The 25,383-nt window shown below is 40.5% G+C and overlaps 2 protein-coding genes across 5 annotated transcripts in view; both read left to right on the top strand.

Annotated features, from left to right (window-relative positions):
• The window catches only part of col28a2a (collagen, type XXVIII, alpha 2a), a 172,781-nt gene extending 160,398 nt beyond the window's left edge, over positions 1–12,383 (top strand). For 2 of the 3 annotated variants that reach the window (XM_051930611.1, XM_051930609.1), the window contains one exon: positions 2,106–2,308. In XM_051930611.1, coding sequence (XP_051786571.1) covers positions 2,106–2,308 — 203 coding nt within the window. Of the gene's footprint in view, positions 1–2,105; positions 2,309–11,148 lie in introns of those variants that run through there. The other variant, XM_051930610.1, reaches the window with a different exon arrangement.
• Positions 12,384–22,652: 10,269 nt separating this feature from the next.
• bbs5 (Bardet-Biedl syndrome 5) overlaps positions 22,653–25,383 on the top strand; it is a 36,830-nt gene continuing 34,099 nt past the window's right edge. For both annotated transcript variants that reach the window (XM_051930690.1, XM_051930689.1), the window contains exons 1-2: positions 22,653–22,802; positions 24,499–24,581. In XM_051930690.1, the coding sequence (XP_051786650.1) occupies positions 22,741–22,802; positions 24,499–24,581 (145 nt within the window). In that variant the 5' untranslated portion in view covers positions 22,653–22,740. The remainder of the gene's footprint in view (positions 22,803–24,498; positions 24,582–25,383) is intronic.

Below are 25,383 nucleotides of genomic sequence, written 5' to 3'. Positions count from 1 at the left end.
CTCATTCCAAAACCATTAATAAAGTGGTAATAAAGAGTACACGACACCTGATGAGCCCAAATGAGGGCGAAACACGTGTCGCGTACTCTTTGCATTATTTGACAGTAAACTATTTTCAACCATTCTATGATCTGCTTCTCACAACTGAGGGCACCGTGGCAGATGTTAGCTGACTTGCTGACCAACCACAAGCGTTACCTGGTAGGTAACCACCCATACAATCAGATTGTGATTCAGACTACGAATGCCGTGAATGTAATTACCCCGATCTACATGCTGTCAAATAAATGAACCACACGCCGTGGCGCAACGTTAGGGGCTTCGCCTCTAGCGCTGACGTCCGAGGTTCGATTCCCGAGAGGGAGTGCAGTAGAGTGTGTACATCTGATGAGCCCAGAATTAGGGTGAAACATGTGTCGCGTACTTTTTGCATTATCTGACAGTAAACTATTTCAACCATATATATATATATATATATATGTATATATATATATATATATATATATATATATATATATATATATATATTGTGATAGTTTAAGGGTCCCTGTGACCCCCTGAACCCTCAGACCATACATCAGACACCAGGTAAAAGTCCAATAATTGAATTTATTTGAACAAATACGTGCACAAAGCTCCCTCCTCTCCACAATACTCATATAATACACAATACTAATCACTACAATAATCCTCCACACTCCCAGACGTGTTGCCACCCTTCCACCCAGCTCAGCTCGATGTCTAGGATTTCCCACAGTCCTTTTATAGTCCTTGACCTGGAAGTGTTTTGCCTTCTCTGTCCACGTGACATGGGACACCCTTTCTGTTTACCCCGGAAGCACGTCATTCCTTGTGTCGCTGTGATTAAGACGCACTTCCGGGTTATGGTGCAAATAACAATCCCTGGGCCTCCCTGCAGCAACTCCTGGCGGCCCCCGTGGTATCCAGCAGGGCTGTGCATTAAAAGTCCACTGTCCATAATTCCCTGCTGGCATTCGGGGTGCCTCCATGCTGGGGTTTTTTTTACAGTGACTGGACTGCCAATCCTGCCACCAACCCCCAGGTTTTCCCTGTAAGTTGGAGGACCTGTTTCCAGAGCTGGGTGCAGATTAACATCTTACCCAGGATGGAGCAATTGTAGGTTAAGGGCCTAGCTCATGGGCCCAACAGAGTACAGTCACTTCAGGTATTTAAGGGATTTGAACTGGCAACCGATTACCGGCACATAACCCTAGCCTCAGAGCCACTACTCCGCCCTATTTATTTATATATATATAGATGTATAATCAAAATGATCGCACAAGGGAGCTGATTACCATAAACCCCTGGCATGTATACAGATGGAAGACAAAAGAGTCTTTATACTGTAAAAGTCAAAATGAGTTGATAGCAAGGCAATCTGAAAGCACAAGCTGTGCAAACTACTGTAAATAATCGTTACATATAAATTGATAAGGTCTATCATCTATTGTGTGATTTGCTGTGAACTACTGGGGCCAGAACCTTGATCTTGGTCTTGATTGAAAATTTTTGATCTAAAATGATCTGGAAATGCCAAAATGTTTAGGGGGAAGCAACCTCAGAAACCGACCTGAGCTTATTGGTTTAGGTTGACAAAGTAATCAACGAACAAAGTGGCATGGCAGAAAGAAAAGCAACACCAGCGACCTCTCCTGAGCACCAAGGAAATCACAGAGGCTAATGGCGTGACTGAGAACACCAACATTGGAAAAAGAGGACGACATCTGCCTAGCGTCAAGCACGGGCTACAGAGTGTACAAACAACAAAGACTGAGAAATGCATGCGATCATCAAATGTGTCACTTGCGACATGCAGCATGCAAGAATGAGATAGATGAAGAAATGCATGTGATCATCACATACATGTTCAGAATGAAGTGTGAGCTCTTACATGTGTGTAAATAACTGGCGGAGAGTTTACAGCTGTTCAGATCTAGCGTTTTCTTCTGTCACAACACACGATCTCTTACCTTCTTAAAACAACGTGCTTAGAAAAACAACATCCTGTTTTGGAATATTCCAGACACCATTGTTGTGTTATATTTTATTAACCACTGCCTCCCTCTTGTCTATTCTTTTTACAGAATTTTTAACCGCTGATCCCAAATGTGGCTTGATTCTGGACCAAGGAGCATGCCGAGACTACATTATCAGGTGGTACTACGACAAACAGGCCAACGCTTGTGCACAGTTTTGGTACGGAGGCTGTGGCGGAAATTCCAATCGTTTTGACACTGAAGAGGAATGCAAAAACACATGCGTCCTGACACGGATAGGTGAGATTTGAATAAACTGTTTTCAGTTCGGCAGCTAAGAAACATCCATGTTTATTAAAGTAATAAGCCTCCTCATCTCTCCATTTGCTGAGACGCACAGGACTGTTATTTATAAAACTGGCATTTTTTTTGCAGCAGCAGCAGCATTTTAGATGACTCACAAATGTAATTGTGTCTAAACAATTACTTTTACTTCCTTGATTCACGTTACCCTGCTATGGATCAAATTAAATGTTTCACTTTACACTAAAGCCAAGAGAACAGTAAGCTTATGATTACTTCAGAAATTCCAAAAATGAGTGCTGATCGGACATTCCTTTACCTAATTTGTTTTGTCCTGTAATACAGACACAGGACAACTGAAAGTGTTTTGGAGCACCTTGAGGCCAACCCCATCTATTATAAAGTTGAAATAAAAAAATGCATGTTTAAAACACAAAACAAGTCTTCTTAGACCGGAGTCTTACTCTGACTGACAAAGATGGCAGTTCTTCCAGTCATAGGGTTGCCGGGTAGGAAGAGGCGGGTCCAGGTGGGCGGGTACCGGAAGTGACATCATTGTAGGAGACACATCGGCCTTCCGGTCTGCAGAGGGAAGAAAGGTGAGAGTGTTATCACACAGCGCCACCCCCTGGATTGGTGGAGAACTGCCATCACTTGAGTCCTTAAACTGTCTCCCATGCACACGTGTGTGACGGTCTCTAATTCAAATGAAACTCAAAGACTCCTCAAGGATGTGTTCTATCACCGGTACTGTTTACACTGTACACAAGTGACCTGAGACAGAGCAATGGCCACTGTGCTGATGACACCATGCTGATAGGACACATATCTGGGAAGAATGAAAGCCATTTTTTCAGTTAAAGCCAATGTCACATTACTCAACTTTTTGTCACAGGACATGTCAGATTTGTCGATCACAGTCACTAAACTCGTTGCTGCACCAGGTTAACTAAAATGGCTGTAAATCACAACCCATGTCACTTTTACCAGCAGAGCACCGATCTTCCAGCACAGTTGTGTTTGCCCCCTTTTTCTGACAGCCAATTGCATGTTGTTTGATGGAGCAGCACTTTATGAAGGGTTAACAGCTGCCATGAGTTCAGCAGTAGTCTCTGCGCTTTAACGCTCTTCTCCATTCTGGTATGTATGAGGATGAGAGTAAATCAAAAAGTAAAGGAAATCTGAAAATTAAGCAGTAACTACAACAGATAGAAGCTGACACAATACAACTCGTTCGCATTGGATTATGGGTAGTCCGAACACACACACATCACAGCGCTCTGCCATTAGTGTAGTTGAAGCCAAGGTCTAATGAACATGGAGGTCCCACTGTAGGATCACACCATTGTTGAACAATGTGCCATAGTGAGACTTTTTTGGGAAGAGGGAGTGAAATCTGCAGAAACTAATCGAAGTATTACAGAATACATCCATTTTCAAGCCAAAAATGTTCTTGAGTATTGATAGTAACGTTTTGAGACATATCGTAAAACTGACCATCCATGTAGGTTTCGAATAGCAAAATAATTTTTGTGAGATTCTGCTGTTTACAAAAGAAGTTGTACCGTTCTCTTCACCTCATTGCCTGTCTCCCACCCCAGGCTTAAGGTTTCTTATACCTTGCTTTGTAAATTTTGCGCTGATCGTTATTTTTCGAGAACACTTAGGCTGCATCCACACTGCCACGTTTTCATTTGTAAACACTGACATTAGTCTCCATTTTTCACTATTTGTCCTCACTACCCCTGCTTTATTAACCCCCGAAACCTTTTGAAAACACTCACCAGAGTTGTAGACTTCTGAAAACACCAGCTCGGCGTTGCAGCGTGGATGGGTGAAAACGTAGAGTTTTGAAAACATGCACTCTGATTTGTTTGCACTTATTAAGTTGCCCTTCCCTGCTTGAGTCCTGCTTACTACTACGTCTCATTCCCTGAATGGTCACCCTTCAGAGAAGAAAACCATATTCCAAAATGGTGGACAGAGAAGACAGGCTTACTTACCTGTATGCATCTAAATTGTGTTTTATACAATTTGAAATCTAAATACATGTGCAAAAGGCATAATATCTTACCAGATGCTACAGTTCTACAAAAAATCCTGTGATTTGCAGCGTTAATATCCCTTCAAGGACTTTTCCACTGATATGGGCACACCCAGTGTTTGTGTCATATGCGTTTTCAGTCATTTTAGTGTGAACAGGACTTTTGACCAATGAATGAAGTGGAGAGGTAGGTCTTCAATACAAAAAGTCCTTCTTATGAGGCTTTAGGTTTCTTGTTTATGTGTACACTGATAATTGCGAAACTAACTCTTTAACAATATTTTAGCAAAACAGCATACTTTTGGCAGATTTTGAGTATATGACTGGATAACACAGAGCTGATCAATCCATTAGATGGCAGAGTTGCCCACCTATGGCGCTGTCACTCGAGGGGCACCTCTTTATAAAAATTAAGTGATGTGCACTCTGGACACCAAAGGGGCACCGTTTATGTAAATCAAGAGACACACACTCTGGAATCCTAAGCACCCGGTCACTCTATGGACTCCAAGGGGCTCCATTTACAACTAGGTCCATAATTATGTGGACAGTGATACAATTTTTATAATTTTGGCTCTGTGCTCCACCACAATGGATTTGAAATGAAGCAATTGAGGTGTGATTGAAGTGTAGACTTGAAGTTTTAATTTAAGGTGTGTAACAAAAACATTTTATGAGCAGAAAAGACAGCCATTTTTTATATATGGTCCCCCCCATCAACCCCCCCTTTTCAGGGGCTTAAAAAAATTGGACAAACTAACATAATCATAAATATAATAATCATCTTCAGTATTTGTTTGAAAGTCCTTTCCAATCAATAACTGCCTGAAGTCTGCACCCATGGCCATCTCCAAGTGCTGTGTTTCCACTCCTGTGATGCACTGCCAGGCCTTTACTGCAGCTGTCTTCAGTTGCTGTTTGTTTGTTGGACTTTCGGCCATCAGTTTTGTCCTCAGCAAGTGTGTCCAGTTGGGTTGAGGTGAGTTGATTGATTTGCCCATTGAAGGATATTCCACTTCTTTGTGTTGAAAAGCACTTGGTGTGTTTTGTCTATTTGTACTGTGAAATGTCGTCCTACCAGTTTTGTAGCATTTGTCTGAATCTGAGCAGACAGTATAGCCCCCTGGACACTTCAGAATTCATTCTATTTCAGCCAGCCCTCATCAATAAACACCAGTGACCGACTTCCATTCACAGCCATGTATGATCAGGCCATAACACGGCCTCCACCATGTTTCACAGATGATGTGGTATTCATCAGATCATGAGCCGTTTCTTCTCTTCTCCATATTCTTCTCTATCCATCATTCTGGTATATATTGACCTTAATTTCATTTGTCCAAAGAAATCTGTTCCAAAACTGGACTGATTTTTTAAAAATACTAGGGGGCTTCGCCCCCTGCTCGCTCTGCTCGGCAACCCCTGTGTTTGCTTTTCCGGATACACACTTTTAAGATTTTTTTTTCTTTGAATTGTTGCTATTTCATTAGTTTCACTTTTATTTCAGAACTTCGTTAAAAACAATATTTGGAATCCTTTGAATCCCAACATGCTGAATCTTTTAAATGAGGTCCGTGAGACATGTGTTTAATGACTTTGTATCATAATTCAGGAGAGATTTCTCTGTTCACAGACAAAGCAATCGACATCATCAGCTGTTAATAATTTTTTTTACAAAGTAACCAATAAATGCATGTGAGGTAAACTCCATTTTTGAAATTCTCTGACTTAAACTTCAAAGCCTTACAATATTTACATACTTCTGACATATCACCTGTGTCCATATATTCGATTTCCATTCCTCGCTTTGTCCTGCTTTTTTTCCAATGACACCTGGTCCGTGGTGATTATTTTCCCTTTTTTCGAGTAATATTTTCCGTTTGTTTGCGCTACTGCGATCTTTACTTTCTTTTTTTTTGACACTTTCTAATTTTCCTGCTTTCATATTCTTTAACTTTCTCTGCATTTCTATCACGCCATTTTTTGAGCCTTTTGAATTCCATTGCTTTCATAATCTCTAGCCTGCTCTGCATGTGTGTAGCGCCAACGTTTTTGAACGTCTTTATGAAGTTCTACTTTGTCTTGTACTCTTTGCCTTTAATTCTGAGCCCGATTGGACCTGCTTTTTATCAGTTCCACTTGTTCCAGGCTGATTATTACTTTCCTTATTTTCTGAATTTGCACCTCGATTATTCTTTTTCTTTTTTGCATTTTTTTCTCTCCAACACTTTTGAGTCTCTTTTCTCCACGCTGCTGTTTCTTCTTCTCTTAGTCGTCGACGTTTCATCGATAACGTATTGTCCTTATGCGCTTTATATGCACTGAGAGCCCTGGATCTGTGTGTGCTCAAAGCCTTTGCACGACTGAGTGTTTTGCTGCCCGTGGTCTTATTTGATATTGGTTGTAAGTAGGGCATGTCTTGCAAGAATCTCATGTTCTACGTCCCCACGAGACGGTCCTGAGTCAATCTCTTGGCACAAAGTCTCATGTTTAAGGTCACCGTGAGACGCTCCGTGGCCAATTTCTTTCATCTTGCGGGTCTTTTAAGTGTATTAGGGTTAGGGTTAGGATCTCGTCTCCCTAGTCTTTCTCTCCCAGGATTTTTTTTTTTTATAATAGAGAAATAAAACTAACCTGTTCTTCCTATGCTTGAGGCTTACCAGTAGTTTGCACCTTGTGGTAAACCCTCTATAGTTTAATTCATGAAGTCTTCTCTTGATTGTAGACTTTAGCAATGACAGGTCGACCTCCTGGAGAGTCTTCTTGGTTTGGCTAAATGTTGTGAAGGGGTTCTTCTTCACCAAGGACAGAATTCTGCAATCATCCAGTGCAATTGTCTTGGTTGTCCAGGCCTTCAGGTGTTATTAAGTTCACCCGTGTGTTCCTTCATTTTTAAGAATGTACCAAATGGTTGATTGGACCACTCCTGGGGCCTCATGTATAAACGGTGCGTACGCACAGAAATGTTGCGTACGAACCTTTCCACGCTCAAATCGCGATGTATAAAACCTAAACTTGGCGTAAAGCCACGCACATTTCCACGGTAACTCATACCTTGGCGTACGCAATTTCTCCGCTCGGTTTTGCAGACTGGCAGCACCCAGCGTCAAAGCAGTGCTACTGTTCCTGTGTGGTTACCCTTTCTTAGATCCACATCCACGGCGGCGGCTTTATCAAATACACTGAAATTAACCGCATATCGTTCATAAATTTAATGGATCTGATTGTAATTAACCTGTAACAATATAATGGTCCACAGAATGGTCAAACTACTCTTCCTGTGTGCTCATCCTTTCTTTCTTAGCTCCACATTCCTGACGCGGCTTTATAAATACACTGAAATTAACTGCATATTGTTTATTAGTGTAATACATCTGATTGTAATTAACCTGTAGCAATATAATGGGCCAGGGAATAGCCATAGTATTCCAAATACCATAACTGCTTTAGCGTTGTTACGCTCACTGCATCTTGTTCTTCTTTTTGCTGTTCCCGTTAAGGGTTGCCACAGCGGATCATCTTTTTCCATATTACTCTCACTGCACCACTCGTGGTATTTATATCACTGTATCTGAGTGTGAATCACAGCAGCAGCTGATCGGAAAGAGAATTATCGGTACACAGTTTCAAGTACACACTACCTCAACCACGGCAAAAAGCGTCAAAGCCTTTCCTGTACGGACCTCGCGTTTCAGAAACAGTTTCATCCCAAGAACTATAAACGCACTCAATCAGTCCATCAAGTGCTCCTTGTAGAACTGTTTGTACTTATAAGTACAATCACCTCACTGTAAACTTACACTACAGTTATAATATTGCACAACCTGTGCTACTTTATAAAGCGCGTATGATGATGATATCATTTTTAAGATGAAATGCAGCAAAACATGTTGCTTATAGTATACAGATAAAACTTTAACTTCATTTAAATAATCTGTATTGTTAATAATTAAACATGTGAGGGCACGGTGCCGCAGCGTATAGCTAGTTCAAGGATAGCTCCTGCCTTGCGCTGTATTCTTGCTGGTGCTGACCCGACACTGGAAGGATAGACGAATAGAATAATTAAACATGTACTACGAAGATATTTCAATGTTCCTTAAAAGTTTTGAAGAATCGGCGTTCTAAGCTTACAGATGGCTTAACGTCTATTACAGAGCTGATTGTGTGGTGATTGGAGAAAGAAAAGTATGGACAGGAATTGGAGGTTAGTACGTTTGAAAGAGACAGTACTTCTGTAATAAATTATTTCATCGAAGGTCGCACATGGTGCAGCAAGCCTCTTGCATGAGATATGAACAATCACTGCGCCACCGTGTTCCCATGTTTAATAACATGCTTTCATTCCTATCATCATGAAAATGATATAACGTATACATCTCAGTATTTTAATTATTCAGAGAGCTGTAATATCTCAAATGTAATGCATTCTGTGTCCTGTCGGAGAAAGAGAAAGAACGGAAGCACGTAGTGATTCACACACATAGAGCACATAGAAGATCAAACACAGAACAAAGCATTTAACGTGCTACTTGAGAAACTAGTAAAATAAATTATTTTAAGATGAAGTTTATGATGTTCTACTTTAATGGCAAAATAAACTACGTGATTAAAGTGGAAATTTCGAGATTAAAGTTGACATTTCATGCTTTTTTCCCACTGTGTGCCTATGTTTTTTGTCTGTACCCTAATAAGCTTTCATATGACACTCAGACGGTGGGCTACGACTTGCCTTTTCACGGCGACTTTGATATGTGATTTCTTTTTTATTTCGGGCACTGTGCGACTTTGTGAATTTGATCTTTCGAGTTTTTCCGACACTCTGTCACTCAATCAACTTTCTTTTGTTGATTATACCACTGTTTAAACCAACAAATAGTACGTTTTTCCTTTGCCTCCACTTGGTATTCGCTGAAATTCGTATATTTTCCCCTGTGCTTTTCCCATTGTCTTTTCACAGAAGGCTATTTATATTGATTTGCATATTCAAAGAGGCGTAATTCTGGGAGGAGTTGGGGCGGGACAGAAGGCGCGTGCACGTGCGTTACTTTTCACGCTGATCGGGATTTATGTAGCAGAAGAACGTGAAAGTATGCGTGCGCACAGATTCCTGTATCTGGATTTTTCTGTGCGTACGCACAATCCCGCGTTTGTGCTTACGCCATGTTATAGTGTGAGTTCTACGCATGGCGTTATACATGAGGCCCCTGGTGTTTCTATTGTCTCTCTAAAGGGTTATTTTGTTTTTTCTGCCTAATGGTGGCCTGTTTTTCTTTGCATGGACAGCTCTTTGGACCTCATGTTGAGAGTTCACAGTGACAGCTCCCAAATGCAAACTGCACACCTGGAATCAACTCCAGACCTTCTACCTGCTTAATACTTAATGAAATAATGAGACTATGTTACATCGTTTTAGTCAAATGTCCAAATACTTTTGAGCCCCTAGAACAGATGGGGCTATGCAGAGAAATGGCTGTCATTCATAAACAGCTCATGTGACATTTCTGTTAAATCCTTTGAATTAATGCTGAAAGCCTTCTGACCTGTAATGATTTCTTTAATTCAAATCCATTGTGGTGGCCTACAGAGCCAAAATGATGAAAATTGTTTCACTGTTCAAATACTTCTGGGCCTCACTGTATGTAATTCAAGCGACGCACATTGTGCACCCATAGACACTGAGGGGTGCCATTTTCATAACTGCACTCCTCCGCCTAGGGCTAAATATGGGCTTCGACCAGCGCTGAGAATAATGTCCATGTGTATTAAGTGACACAAGTAACATGAGACTTGAAATTTCAAATTGTCGTATTGTTTTCCGTGGTACAGCATTGGTCACCATTCACTACTCTTATGCTATAAATGTCTTTCTGTTCATTCTGCATGAAAAGCATGCGACTAAAAATTTCTCTCAGCCCCCATCACAAAGTACATGGGGTACGTCTACTCTCTATTTATAAAATCCTAAGCCTAAAAGTGCAACGATTTTATGTGACGTTTTTATGTCATGTTTTTTGTCACGCTTTATATCAGCTTATTTTAAAACCTACATATATATGTTTGGTATCATTCTTTTCAGAAGTTATCGAACTTTAATGTGATGTTGTTAGATTTTCAGATTCTTATTCCATTTTTAAATTATAAACCAAAAAATATCAAGAACTCACGTCTCGCAAGAGAAGACTTTGTGAAAAGAGATTTAACCACACCCAGGGCCAGAAATAAAAGACAAAGAGTAGGACAGCTGCTGTGCAGGCTTTTAAATGTTCAAAGCGCTGTGCGAGATGCAGATCAGGCGGCACGGCAGAAGCAGCAGCAATCCAGCAGCTGATCAAGCAAAGAGGAGGTAAAAAGAGTTTGTTTCCCATTGTATCACCGTTTAAGAGGGGGTTTAGGTGGAGCGACTGCATCTCCTTGGGATGAGTTCATCCCACCTCTTCACAACATGAACGGCAGAGGTGCGAAGTGGCTGCAGAGTGAATCGAGCAGAGGGGAACCCCCTAGTGACATATAAAAATATATCACTGTTGAGTGGAGTTTAATTTTAAGAGCACAATTTTCCAAAGCAAACTGTATACAATGATTGGGAAAAAATAACTTGACTTCAAGAAATGGAACTTGTCTATAACTGCGCCCGATCAGCGTGCCCTGCGGCAGACTGGCACCTCAACCGATGTTAATTTCTTCCCTTCCACACACTGGAACAGCCTCTTAGAATAAGCGGATTCATAAAATCGATAGATTGAGTTTTATTATCCTGCTATTTCACAAACTAAATCTGCTTTCTTTTCTGTCTTTCAACAGGAAACTAACATCAGCCCTGAAAATACGAACAGAAGTACGCTGAACGACTCACAGACCACCATGTTTTTCTGTTAGTTAAAAAAAAATGTTGCTTCTGCGTGGAGTTCACTGGTGCTGTGTGGCGTGTGTTACACCTGCCAGTTGCATTGTGGGTCTTTTAATGTTCACACTGCACTCTGCCTAGACAGAAATATCTCAGGGGTTACTTTAAAAGTAATAATGTAATATATTTTGGGTTCAAGCCCTATTTTTTTGTAATTCACATGCTAATAAGTAATCAGTGCCTTTTTATTACTTCTAAGAACTACACAAGGAAAAAAAATTCCACACTATATGGTGACTCGCTCTATTTTTTTTCCTTACATTTATCAGTCTGAAATATAACCAGCAGCAACAAAGGTGGGATAAGTGTGACAACTCGAGGGGATTCATTCTGTGCCGCTAAAGAAATACAATTACTGTGGAGGAGAAATAAGTATTATATTATATAATGAGGAGAAATAAGTATTATATTATATTATATTATATTATATTATATTATATTATATTATATTATATTATATTATATTATATTATATTATATTATATTATATTATATTATCCGTCCATCCATTATCCAACCCGCTATATCCTAACTACAGGGTCACGGGGGTCTGCTGGAGCCAATCACAGCCAACACAGGGCACAAGGCAGGAAACAAACCCCGGGAAAGGCGCAAGTATATTATATTATATTATATTATATTATATTATATTATATTATATTATATTATTAACACTGACAATTATCACACTCTGATAAGTCCTGTAGGTGGTTCACATTTCTAAAGGTAATATTCTGGGGAATTTGTGTTGCTAATCCAAAGGAATAATAATAATAATAAGGCGCCCTGCCCAGGATTGGTGCCCTGCCTTGCGCCCTGTGTTGGCTGGGATTGGCCCCGTGACCCCTGTAGTTAGGATATAGCGGGTTGGAAAATGGATGCATGGATAATAATAATACATTTTATTTATATAGTGCTCAAGGTGCATTTGTACAAAATGGATGAATGCCTTAGACCAGCGTCCCCCATTCAAATCACTGAAATGAATCCAAACCCACCACAGCCTGCCCCCCAAATTCTGTAAACTTGTATACAAGCTGTCCTTTGTACATGTTGATTGTTGTGTTTTGTGAACTTTTTTATGGTAGTTTTTCTACCTCAATTTTGATAAATAAATGACATGGATTTTTAAGACTGTGTGCATTTTCTTTTCTTTTTTGTTTTTTTCTGTTACGTCAGATCTGACTTCTACCACAGTGGTTTTCAAGTTCATCCCAACCCATCTTCCAATCTGTGACTCATTTTTACCTTTGATTATCTTCACTTTGTGTGTTTACCTGTGCTTTAATAACCTGATCTCAGAGAGAACTGATTATAAAAGATCAATTTCCCCCACGAATACTTGGATGATGTGGCCATGTAAACCCTTAACCAGGTTACTGAGGCCTACACGTGTCCGCTGCACTTTGTCAGCCTGCACATGTGTTTGTGTTGCATTCACTTTCAGCAGCCACGTGTTGCGGAATCCATAATATACACTTCCAGTGGCAAATTATCAGACAATGGCATTATTCCTTCTCTTGGCTGTAATAATCTGTCTCAGTATTTCAGAAATCTCTCGTTTTATGTTGATGAGATGTATGTACAGGGCTAAACACAATACCAAAATCTGAGAGCAGTGGGGTAACAAGTTAAACGTATTCCAATTACTTTCTAAAGTAATGAGTAACCTGACACAATACTTACCTTATTGTAGTAAAAATTATTATTATCATCATTACTAGGGGGCTTAGCCCCCTGCTCGCTTTGCTCGCCAACCCCCGGGCCTGTGCTAGACACTAGCCGTATGGGGAAGCGGATGTACAATTTAAACAGATTGTTATTTTCATGGGAATTATTACATATGCATAATAGAACTAACTATTTTACATTACAGCGAATAATTAACCATATTAAAAAATAATAAAACGTAATAAACTGAAAGAAAATTATGTTTCATGCTGCATTAGAGGTATTCGTTGCGTTATACGTTTTCATTCTGTTTGGCTTTAAAATTAACACGCAAATACTTTTTAAATTTACACTTTTACTGTACAACTTCAGTTAAAACAATTTTTTTAATTAAATTTAATTTAATTGATTAATTATTGCATTGAGTTTTGATTCTGTGTTTAGACTTTCATCGTGAAACGCCACATATAACTGTCCGTGAGTGAATTTTGTTTCTTTCTCTCTATTAAATAAAATGACGTTTTTGAATTCTAATGTTACCCCCTGAAGATGTACTACATTACCTTTCCTGGATACATCCTTCTTTCTACAGTAATTCGTGCGGAGGAAGACCGGATGGTGTTAACACTTGTAAATATTCTTCGTGATATTGTAAGTTGATGTTTTTATTTTCCGCACCATCACCACTAGGGAATCCATTCCCAGATGGGTTTATCCATTCCCAGGAATTCGGGAATCCCGCATTTCATTCCCAGGAATCCCGGGCTCCTGGGAATGACACAGTGCATGGGCATCTAACTTGTCTCAGACTTATTTTTAATAAAACTACTGCAATATGTTGACTCCAATAAAAGACTAACCTTAACTACAAGCAGTTCATGCTGTCATATAAGTACATGTATCTAGTTAGTTGCGGTAATAAGAGCGTAGAAAGCACAACGTGTCGAGTGTGCGGTCATCCAGGCGAGAGTGCACCTTCATGCAGAGTACGCCAGCCGCTGAGAAAGCACGCTCTGCCTCCACTGAAGTAGGCGGCAACGTCATCAGGTACTAATACATTTGTTCTAAACAACGCTCGCGCTTGCTGCTCTGAAACACCGCCATTTCGGCTTCTACTGATGCATCCAGTTTCTTGTCATCATTCTGTGATGGCAAGTTTCTTAGCACAGATAATGTGGATGCAACAGACTGACGCATTGCAATTTCAAGTTGCTGTTCAAAGCTGTCAACAGCACAGACGTCAATGAACTCTGCCCCGTCCTGGCATTCGTGAGCTGCAGAGTGCAGACACCTCCCAGTCCACTGTGCTCAGTCTTAGTGGGAGACTGACTGCTGCTGGTATGTTGTTGACTGAATTAATGAGCAACACACTACACCGTGGGCCAAAAAAACGTGCCACTTAATTATTTTCAACTATAACTCTGTTATTTCTTGATCGATTTTTACACTTTTACACACTATATATGCGAGCTTGGCCATTCCCGTTTTCCTGGAAATTACAGCAGGGAATGAAAAATGTCCGGGATTTCCGGGCGCCCGGGAATGGATTCCCTAATCACCACCAACTGTTTCAGCATAGTCTATTGATATGCATTTAAACAATTTGCCATGTAACCGATCGACAATTTTCGTGTTAATTCGTTTGACTTCATCGTTTCTCGGTGCTAGGACTGCCCGTGGACTCATTTCTTCTGTTGATAACCCTTCAAGATGAAATTCTTCAATAAGATTTGTACGTAATACGTCTTCTTTAATTGGGAACTTAAAGTGAGGAAAACATAAAAATTTATAAGAGCTGAGAGCTCAGGAACTGTGTCTGACAAAAGCATTCACACGATTGAGAGTTGATTGTTCCATCTGCGTGGTTGAATATGGTTGAGAGGAGGGTGTGACTTGAAAAAAATCTCATGGCAAAAGTTTCACGGGATTTGAAAAAATCTCTTCAAAAAAGTCTCGTCTCGTCTCTTAAAAATTCTCATCTCATCCAAAGATTTTTTTATATAATAGAGAGATTATTAGTGGTTGTAAGGTGTAGGAGGAGATCCCATTACCTGGACGGGATCCCAGTACGATGACGCAAGCAAATTGGCCGGATGGACAAGGAAATAAATTTGCACCCGGCCGGTATACTATAGCAGACAGACTGAGAACGACTGGGAGTTGCTCCATCCCCAATATGCACGGTGGCAGTGGTCCTCGTTTGGCAACCCTAGTCGGGGCACCCACAGTGGTGCTTGGGAGATGGAGTCCAGAAGTGCAGACCTGTCAGGGTCCCTGGGGATCGAGAGAGGGTGCTGGTAAGGTAGGACCCCCCTACTTTTTCTGTGGCCCAGAAGTGCATTCTCGGGTCCGACTTAAAAGGAGTCCGCTGACTCACTACATTTGAGTCCGAGTCAGGAGGCAGCAAGCAACACTCAACGGAGGTCAGAAGGAGGGAGAATTATTGAGTTAGGGTTTGATTTGTATTGTTCTTGGGGCTGATTGTTGGAGAAAATCACTGGAAAGGTACTTTGGGAGAATAAATATCTTTTATTTTATCCTAAAAGTGTTGTCAGGAATAACTGTGTCTTGGGTTTGGGGCTCAATGGCACCCCCTTGTGGTCAAAAGGATAAGAAGCATACCGATATGATTGTCCTTTGCAGGGCTCAGTCAGACAGCCAAGCAGAAAAGAGTGGGCAGCATGCAATCCAGTGACAGAAACCTATAAGTAAACAGTCAATTTGATGAAACATTTATAAAGCACAAGAAAATTCAAACAGGCCTCATGCTTATTTTCAGATTCACGGTGGCCGATGATGATGATTTAACTCTTTTTTTGTGCAGTTTAATGATGTTTTCCCAAAGGAGAACTCCAGAAGATTACTTGCCCATGTAAAGAGCAGATTTTTAAGAAGCCAGACTTCTGCTTTAACTGGGTTGCTCACCTTAACTCAACAAGCCCGTCACTGCCATATTTATAGTGGAAGGCATACTGACGTCATCCCTCATGGAGACCCAGAGCACATTCCAAAAAGAAGTGTCCAAAATGTGGGCCACCTAGTGATTTTGACTTTTGTTTCTGTCTTTACAATTTGAGAAACATTAACCACAATCATGTTCATTGACCCTTGCCTGAACACTGACACAAAATACCTCCACAGTGGCCAAAGTTTAATCTCTCAATAAAAAGATACCACGATATATCACTGTCACCGGGTGGACATGTTCACTGGCTCAACAGTCTCTATATGACAATTTCATTGTACTCTGTACCCATGACAATAATGACTCTTTACACAACCATTTACACAAATAGATCACTGACCAGTGAAGGGCTCTGCTTAGGAAGGTTCATGCTTTACAGACATAGCCACTAGGGGGCCACACTGGAATATTATCTTTACACATCCACCTTAATAAAGGGACAAGTGTCTGTGTGTCTGTGTTTCTATGTGTCTGTCCGATTGCTGTGTCTCTTTTATCCCACAGATGGTGCATCTCATACTTTAGCACTGTTTTTAAGAATCCCAAACCAAATGGCATATAATACAGACCCCCCCCCCCCCCCCAAGACACAATGCACTGCAAATGTTAACACTGAATACATTCAACAGACAGTAACTGCTGGATGGAAAGAAACTGGCTTATCTTCCTTAATAAAGGGATATGTGTCTGTGTGTCCATCCAGTGGCTATGCCTCTGTTATATGCCATTTGGTCTGGGATTCGTAAAAGCAGTGCTAATGTTTTTGTGATTCAGCATCTATTGGAATAGCAAATACAGTACATTGTATTAATACAAATGTTTGTGATGCACCATCTGTTGGAATGACAAATGCAGTACATGGTATTACTATAAGTGTCTGAAATGCATTTCATCACTACAAATGTTTGTGATGCACCTTCTGTTGGAATAACAAATGCAGTGCATTGTATTAGTACAAATGTTTGTGATGCACCATCTGTTGGAATGACAAATACAGTACATGGTATTACTATAAGTGTCTGAAATGCATTTCAACACTACAAATGTTTGTGATGTGCCTTCTATTGGAATGACAAATGCAGTGCATTGTATTACTATAAATGTTTGTGATGCGTCATCTGTTGGAATGACAAATGCAGTGCATTTTATTACTACAAATGTTTGTGATGCATCATCTGTAGGAATGATGAATGCAGTACATGGTATTACTATAAATGTCTGCAATGCATTTCATCACTGCAAATGTTTGTGATGCACCATCTGTTAGAATGACAAATGCAATGCATTGTATTACTATAAATGTCTGTGATGCAACCATCTGTTAGAATGACAAATGCAATGCATTGTATTACTATAAATGTTTGTGATGCACCATCTGTTGGAATGACAAGAGCAATGCATTATATTACTACAAATGTTTATGATGCACCATCTGTTGGAATAACAAATGCAGTGCATTGTATTTGTACAAATGTTTGTGATGCATCATCTGTTGGAATAACAAATGCAGTATATGGTATTACTATACAGTAAATGTCTGTAATGCACCATCTGTTGGAATAACAAATGCAGTGCATTGTATTACTACAAATGTTTGTGATGTACCATCTGTTAGAATGACAAATGCAATGCATTGTATTACTATAAATATCTGTGATGCAACCATCTGTTAGAATGACAAGAGCAATGCATTATATTACTATAAATGTTTGTGATGCACCATCTGTTAGAATGACAAATGCAATGCATTGTATTACTATAAATGTCTGTGATGCAACCATCTGTTAGAATGACAAATGCAATGCATTGTATTACTATAAATGTTTGTGATGCACCATCTGTTGGAATGACAAGAGCAATGCATTATATTACTACAAATGTTTATGATGCACCATCTGTTGGAATAACAAATGCAGTGCATTGTATTTGTACAAATGTTTGTGATGTATCATCTGTTGGAATAACAAATGCAGTATATGGTATTACTATACAGTAAATGTCTGTAATGCACCATCTGTTGGAATAACAAATGCAGTGCATTGTATTACTACAAATGTTTGTGATGTACCATCTGTTAGAATGACAAATGCAATGCATTGTATTACTATAAATGTCTGTGATGCAACCATCTGTTAGAATGACAAGAGCAATGCATTATATTACTATAAATGTTTGTGATGCACCATCTGTTAGAATGACAAATGCAATGCATTGTATTACTATAAATGTCTGTGATGCAACCATCTGTTAGAATAACAAATGCAATGCATTGTATTACTATAAATGTTTGTGATGCACCATCTGTTGGAATGACAAGAGCAATGCATTATATTACTACAAATGTTTATGATGCACCATCTGTTGGAATAACAAATGCAGTGCATTGTATTTGTACAAATGTTTGTGATGCATCATCTGTTGGAATAACAAATGCAGTATATGGTATTACTATACAGTAAATGTCTGTAATGTACCATCTGTTGTCATGACAAATGCAATGCATTTCATTACCAGAAATGTTTATGATGCACCATCTGTCGGACTGACAAGTGCAGTGCATTTTATTACTAAATATGTTTGTGATGCGCCATCAATCTATATTAAGTGACCCCTAATGACAAAGTGAAAACATATTTTCAGAAAGGTTTACATCTGTATTAAAACACAAAAACTGAAATCACTTATTTCTGTAAGTATCCAGACCCTTTGCTGTGGCTCTCCAAATTGTGCTCAGTCTTCTTTAGGTGTTCTTCAGACTTGTCTAGAACTTCATTGGAGTCCCTGACTGGCAAATTGATTTTTGGACACCATTTAGCAAGGCAAACACTTGTGTATAGGAGGTCCCACAATTCACACTGCATGTCAGGACAAAAACTAAGCCATGAAGTCCTAGGAACTCTCTGTAGACCTCCAGGATCAAATTGTGCTGAGGCACAGATCAGGACAAGAAGATGAAACCATTTCTAAAGCTTTGAGTGTTCCTAGGAGCACCGGGACCTCAATAATTGTGGAATGGAAGAAGTTTGGAACCAGCAGGACTCTTTCTAGAGTTGTCCACCTGGCCCAGCTGAGTAACCAAACAAGAAGGACCTTCATCAGGGTGATGATCAAGAAACCAATGGTCACTCTAATAGAACTTCAGGATAGGGGAACTGGTCATAATTGAGGAAAGGATGAACGCAACCAAATGCAGAGAGAACCTTAAAGAACACCTGCTCCAGAGTGCACACCACTTCAGACTGGGCCGAAAGTTCACCCTTCAGCAGGACAATGACCTGAAGCATACAACCAAGACAACACTGCAGCGGCTTCGGGAGACAAGCCTCCGAGTGTCCTTGAGTAACTTAAACCCCACTGGGCATCTGTGGAGAGACATGAAGATGGCAGCTTACAGCCGTTTCCTATCCCACCTAACGGAGCTTCAGAGGATCTGAAGGAAAAATAAAATAAACTGCTGAAATCCAAGGATGCAAAGTGTGTAAGAACTTACCAAGAAGACTCCAAGCTGTAAATATCTGCCAGAGGGGCTTCTACTGGGTACTGAATTAAAAGTATGAATACTTATATGAATGAGAGATTTCTGTTTTTCATTTATAAATGAATAAAATGCAAACCTTTCAGAAAATGTTTTCACTTTTTTATTACTGTGTAGATTGATAGGCAAAAATAATCAAATCTATCCGTTTAAAATTAAATCTACAGCACAATAAAGTGTGTGGGAAGTGAAGGGTCAGAATGCTTTCTGCATATAAAGTAAATAGTGATTAGAACTTCTCTGCATCCACCATAACAGCACAGTAACGAGTGATTAGTGCTTATCTGGGAGGTGCGGTGGGTAGCGATGCTCACTCACGAATGCAAAATTCAGAGTTCAAATCCTATGTATGGCTTGTTGTTGTGTACATGGGGTTTGCATTTTCACCCCATGTATATGTAAAATGTCCTCCTACATCCACAAAGATATGCAGTTTAGGTTAACTGACCAGTTTAGACTGGAATCGTGTGTGCAAAGGGGCCTGGTGACAGACTAGCGAACTGCCCAGCACTGGTGTATGCCTTGTGCCCCATGCGGTCAGGCCACCTTCAGAGCTTAAAGTGAGTTAAGTGAGTTTGAGAATGTCACGCTGTGTTGATCTTCACTGTTTGTAGGTCACATTGTTTAGGGTGGCCCCCTTGTGGCAAAAATAAGAAATACAAACATAGCTTCTGAAATACAGTACACGCATCTGCTATGTGACCGCAAATGAGCTGCTGAGCCTGCTAGTGCTGCTCTTGTTAGAACAGAATTATAGCACACTGAACCTGTAAAGAATTTTGGGGTCACACCTAAAGTACTAGACAGAGTAATCCTAAGGTTTTCAGATGTGTCTAAACCACTGATGCACAATATGGAAACGACCATTTCACTGAGTCGGCTTCCAGCTCCATTGCAGAGTCTGCTGTATTACTGTATGGTACCTAACATAACACTCTCCAAAACACTCAATCCAGTTCAAAAGAGGAGGACTGGACTCAAGGGGGCTGCAAAGGTGTGATAGTGAAGCTGTAAAGGCCCAGATGACGGTTATGGTGAGAACACACCGTTGAATCAAAAGCTTGCCAGATAAATCCTCACCACTGCCACAACCGGCTATAAATCAAGGTGGGTTAGAAAAATGGAAAGGAGGATGGATGACTCATTAAATGACCCTGACTGTGAGGTATTCAACCTGTCAGCGCTCACAGTGAACAGACGTCAAAACACACCTGTGAAGCACCTTCATGATCACCGTGGGGGACACTCAATATAATAAAATCCTGAGGTTGCCCACCACTGACTCACTGTGTTACCCAAATGACACAAGTCACTTAAAGTGCTGGTGCAGAATTAGGTAAACAAGTATTTTAGATAGATAGATAGATAGATAGATAGATAGAGTACATCCAGAAAGTATTCACAGGGCATCACTTTTTCCACATTTTGTTATGTTACAGCCTTATTCCAAAATGGATTAAATTCATTTTTTCCCCAGAATTCTACACACAACACCCCATAATGACAACGTGAAAAACGTTTACTTGAGGTTTTTGCAAATTTATTAAAAATAAAAAAAACTGAGAAATCCCATGTACATAAGTATTCACAGCCTTTGCCATGAAGCTCGAAATTGAGCTCAAGTGCCTCCTGTTTCCCGTGATCAACCTTGAGATGTTTCTGCAGCTTAATTGGAGTCCACCTGTGGTAAATTCAGTTGATTGGACATTTCTTTATTCTTTTATAAACTCATCAGTGATGTGCCCGGGTGTCTGTCTGTTTTTGTGTGTCTTCTTTCATACGTCCAGTGAAGTGAAAGGTCAGGTTAACTGTTGATACAAAATTGTCACCGTGTGCGTGTGGGCGAGTAGGCATTGCAATGTTATGGTAATCCGTTGAGTTTTTCCCGTGTTATACTTGAGGCTGAGGGGATTAATTCCAAGTCGTCGTTTATACAATTTTGAATGAATTCTAGCGTGAAAATACGCGCACACAAAAAGGGAAATTGACATAATTAAAAACAGATTTAGAAAACCTGACGCACTCACATTTCTACGCAATTTGCCTTTATAAATCACAGCACCTTGCAAATATACGTACGTGACCGCGCCTAAAAACACCACCCTTAAGCATCCATATATGGAGAATGCTAATCATCCTCATACATATGCAAGAACGGTGCCGCAGAACTTCATTGGCTGGTAGAGCAGTGTCGCTCCTGATACGTCGAGACCCCACCTCCTGAAGTTTAAGACTGAACTATACAACTGAGAGCACGAGATCATGCGTGGCATTATCACGCCACGTTTCAGTGCTGTGGGGGTCATGGAAAGGCATAAGGCGCCATTGTCACCTGGCACGTGTAATGCTGTGATTGTTGTTACAGTGAGTAAGCCAGGCCATATGAAAAATTGAGGGTTCAGCCAGTTGCCTTACCAACAAGCCAGCCAAAACTACTATGCCTCCAAATAAATGAATCAAGGATGACCCAGGCCACGGGGTTACAACGTTTCTTAGGCATCACAGATGAATTGTGCACTAGCAAAAGTAACGTCATTCTCGTTCGTTTCCCTAATTTCAATATGAGTGCATTAAAGTGCTCTGATTACGTTAGGACGCTGCTGTAAATTTACTTTTTATGTTGCCAAAAACATGTTATGTTTTATGCGTGTGCACCTACAGCATACGAAAACTGGATGCAGTGCATCGCTAGTCGGTTAACAGCTGGGTGGTCTTTTTGCTGGTTTGGTTGCATTTCCATACTTGATCAAGGGTGTCTTCCCTTTTCCGTGCTTGTCCAAAATGTTGCGCACACCTGCCTCAGAATTGCTGTAAATATACACACTTTATAAATGAGGGAACGGGATTTAAAATGGATCAGGTGGGTTCTGGAAGGTTACCATAAAACTTCATCCAACAAGTATAATAATACTATAGTAAGTTCAGTTTGTAACCCTTTCCACCATAAAGGAACGCTTTTTTTCATTCATTTTCCAAACCGCGCAAGCACCGTACCTTACTATATAAATTGCTTTTAGTTACCAGTCATTCCCTAGATTTACAAAAAATAATAAAGTTCCTAAAACGATGATTTTTTTTTCATTGTTACTGTGAGGATGTTAAGCTTTTATTCTGAAAGAAATAAAATCCTTGTAAATACGTCTTTGAAATTGTAGGTGTTGGACTAACTGCTGGGGCTGTGCGAGTCCGCGGCTCTGTGAGCGCTTTCGTGCATTTTGACCTCAGCCGCCTGCCGTTCTTCTGTTGCCACGGTGACGCGCTGACACTAGTCAAGGCCTGAGCAAGCCGTGAAGGAAGGAGGCTGCTAATTCTTTGACAATGGCGAATGTGCTGGATGCTCTGTGGGAAGATAGGGATGTCAGATTTGATATTTCACCTCAGTAAGTAAATTAGTGACGTTTCAGTTTTTTGTAATGCCTTTCCTCGTTTGCCAACACAATTGACATATAAGACTATAACGTCTAAACAGCATGTCGGTTTAGACTGGATAAAAATTAAGTTTAGTGCTGTGTTATTTTGCCCTGTAACGTTCCGAAAAATAATTGTTTTGCACTCATAAGGTGTTATTTAAAGACTATAAAACTATTTTAAACTGTAATATTTTAGGCGCAACTGGTCTTATTGCCAGGGCGGTGGGTCGCTGGAATCTACCGAGGTAGCTGCGGTCCCAAACCCCGCCCCCCTTATTAAGGTGAATTTACCCCTGCCAGTCAACTTTAAAACACGTCTTTGGAGTTTAGAAGGAAGCGCACTTGTATACAGGGCGAGCATGCAGTTAAGTCGTTCATTGAATCGACTACCAGACTTCTGCACGACCTATTTAGGGCTTGGGGGGGTAGCGAGTAGCGAAATTAATCAAGATGTATGAAAAGATGTGTGTCATTTGTTTTTCGAAGAAATCCTCCCGATGCACGGACTGATCCAGTCCTCTTTAACCCGATTATCGTTATCCCTGTGCCTGCTTGTCCTCCGCCAGTTGCAGGCATCGCGCCGCCATCCCCAACTCTGTGCGTCTGCACCGAACTGCAGGGAGTGACGGTGGGGTGTCTGTTTGTAAAGCATTTACTGCAGTAGGAGAGCCGAACAGAAAGCGATTTGCCCACCTTTAATAGTGACAGTTCTTCTGCAATTGCTAGTGACAGTATGATGGATTTTAGTTCTAGTGATAGTGAAGCATGCGAAGATGGCGTCTTTACACAAGAGGTTAACCTTCAATGCAACTTTTGAAATTGTGTGCGATGTTACAATCGTGCTGGGTAGATGCCCGTTCACTACTTTCAATGGCGTAAGACACTTTTCTAAAGAAGGTTCAGCTATGCCCTTACAGAATTTCAGACTGATTCAAAAATGATGGCATTTTAGATTTAATTGTGACTGAGATCAACATATGAGTACTGTATAGAAATTCATCCAGTACCACACACTGAAAGTAAAAAATTCCAAATGCTTATGGGGTCTGAGGTTAGTTAGGACAAGCTGTTGCACTTATTTTATTGACAATGAAATGTACCGATCAACAAGGTAGACTGGCAAAAGTGCCCAGGGTCTGCAAACTTGTGAAAAACTAAACCTGCTAATGTCTTATCTATTTTTATTTTCATTCTTTCCTAGTTTTGATTTATAATTTTAAACTGTGGAGCAAAGGGGTAAATGAAGGGAAATTATGGAGGGCACTGTAATAGGCGTGTGGATTTTGTTTCATTGACTGCACTTGTTTGTGTTTATCAACAATTATCGATTTCATTCCTGTGGTGGGTTGGCACCCTGCCCAGGATTGGTTCCTGCCTTGTGCCCTGTGTTGGCTGGGATTGGCTCCGGCAGACCCCCCCGTGACCCTGTGTTTGGATTCAGCGGGTTGGAAAATGGATGGATGGATCGATTTCATTCTTTTTTTCCTCTTGTATAAAACAATGTAATCATTTGACTAATTTGTATAAGACAGCAACATTAGAAAAAAATGAGAAAGTCTGAATTGTTAATAAATCCTTTGTAAGTAAGTGATTGATGTATCTTCTTGGAAGTGAACAGAATTGTTTTTTATTTAATCAATTTTGCATATATTTTTTATATTTTCAGGCAAATGAAAACACGCCCAGGAGAAGTCCTTATTGATTGTCTAGATTCCATTGAAGATACTAAAGGAAATAATGGTGACCGAGGTAAATGATCTTCCTGCTGATATTTTAAGGGGAATCTGTACATCTACAATTTTTCTTTGCTTATTTTGTTAATATTGTGTGTCTGTATAATATTCAGTGTCTTCAGGTGACACTGTGACAATCGAAGGTAAGTGCTTTGGTGGACTTGTCCCAGGATACTGAAACTGAGTCTTGGGATGTGGAATTGCGCAGTCATGCAGATGTTGTACCAGTCAGTCGTGGTGAAGGGAGATCTGAGCTGAAAAGGCAAAGCTCTTGAGTTACTGGTCAATCTGGATCCCTGCCCTCACCTATGGGCTTTGGGTAATGGCCAGAAGAACTAGATCACGGATACAAGAGGCAGAAATGAGCTTCCTTCACGAGGTGCCTGGGCTTAGCCTTAGAGACAGGGTAAGATGAGCAAACATTTGGGGAGGAGCACAAAGCAGAGCTGCTCCACAGCGAAAGGAGACAGTCGACATGGTTCGGGCATCTGAGCAGGATGTCTCCTTGGTGAGATGTTTTCAGGCCTGTCCAACCAAGAGGAGAGCCAGAGGCAGACCCAAGACATGCTGGAGAGATTATATGTCTCAGTTGGCCCGGGAGGAGGTGGCAGGAAAAAGGGACATCTGGGCATCTTTGCTCAAACTGCTCCCCCTGTAGAAAATGGATGGATGGTCTTCCATTGGGACACACTGACTTAATACAGATTAATGTTGTATAATTATTGTTGAGCTTCGGGTCCTAATCTGGATACTGAACTGGTTTGTCACGTGGTGAGTGCGGCAATGCTCTGTATCAGCGTGTGCTCCTGACCTCTCTC

Source organism: Erpetoichthys calabaricus, chromosome 8, assembly GCF_900747795.2.
Source record: "Erpetoichthys calabaricus chromosome 8, fErpCal1.3, whole genome shotgun sequence".
Classification (NCBI taxonomy): domain Eukaryota; kingdom Metazoa; phylum Chordata; class Cladistia; order Polypteriformes; family Polypteridae; genus Erpetoichthys; species Erpetoichthys calabaricus.
The sequence above is the reverse complement of the archived record's forward strand: the minus strand, read 5'-3'. Positions and strand labels throughout refer to the sequence as shown.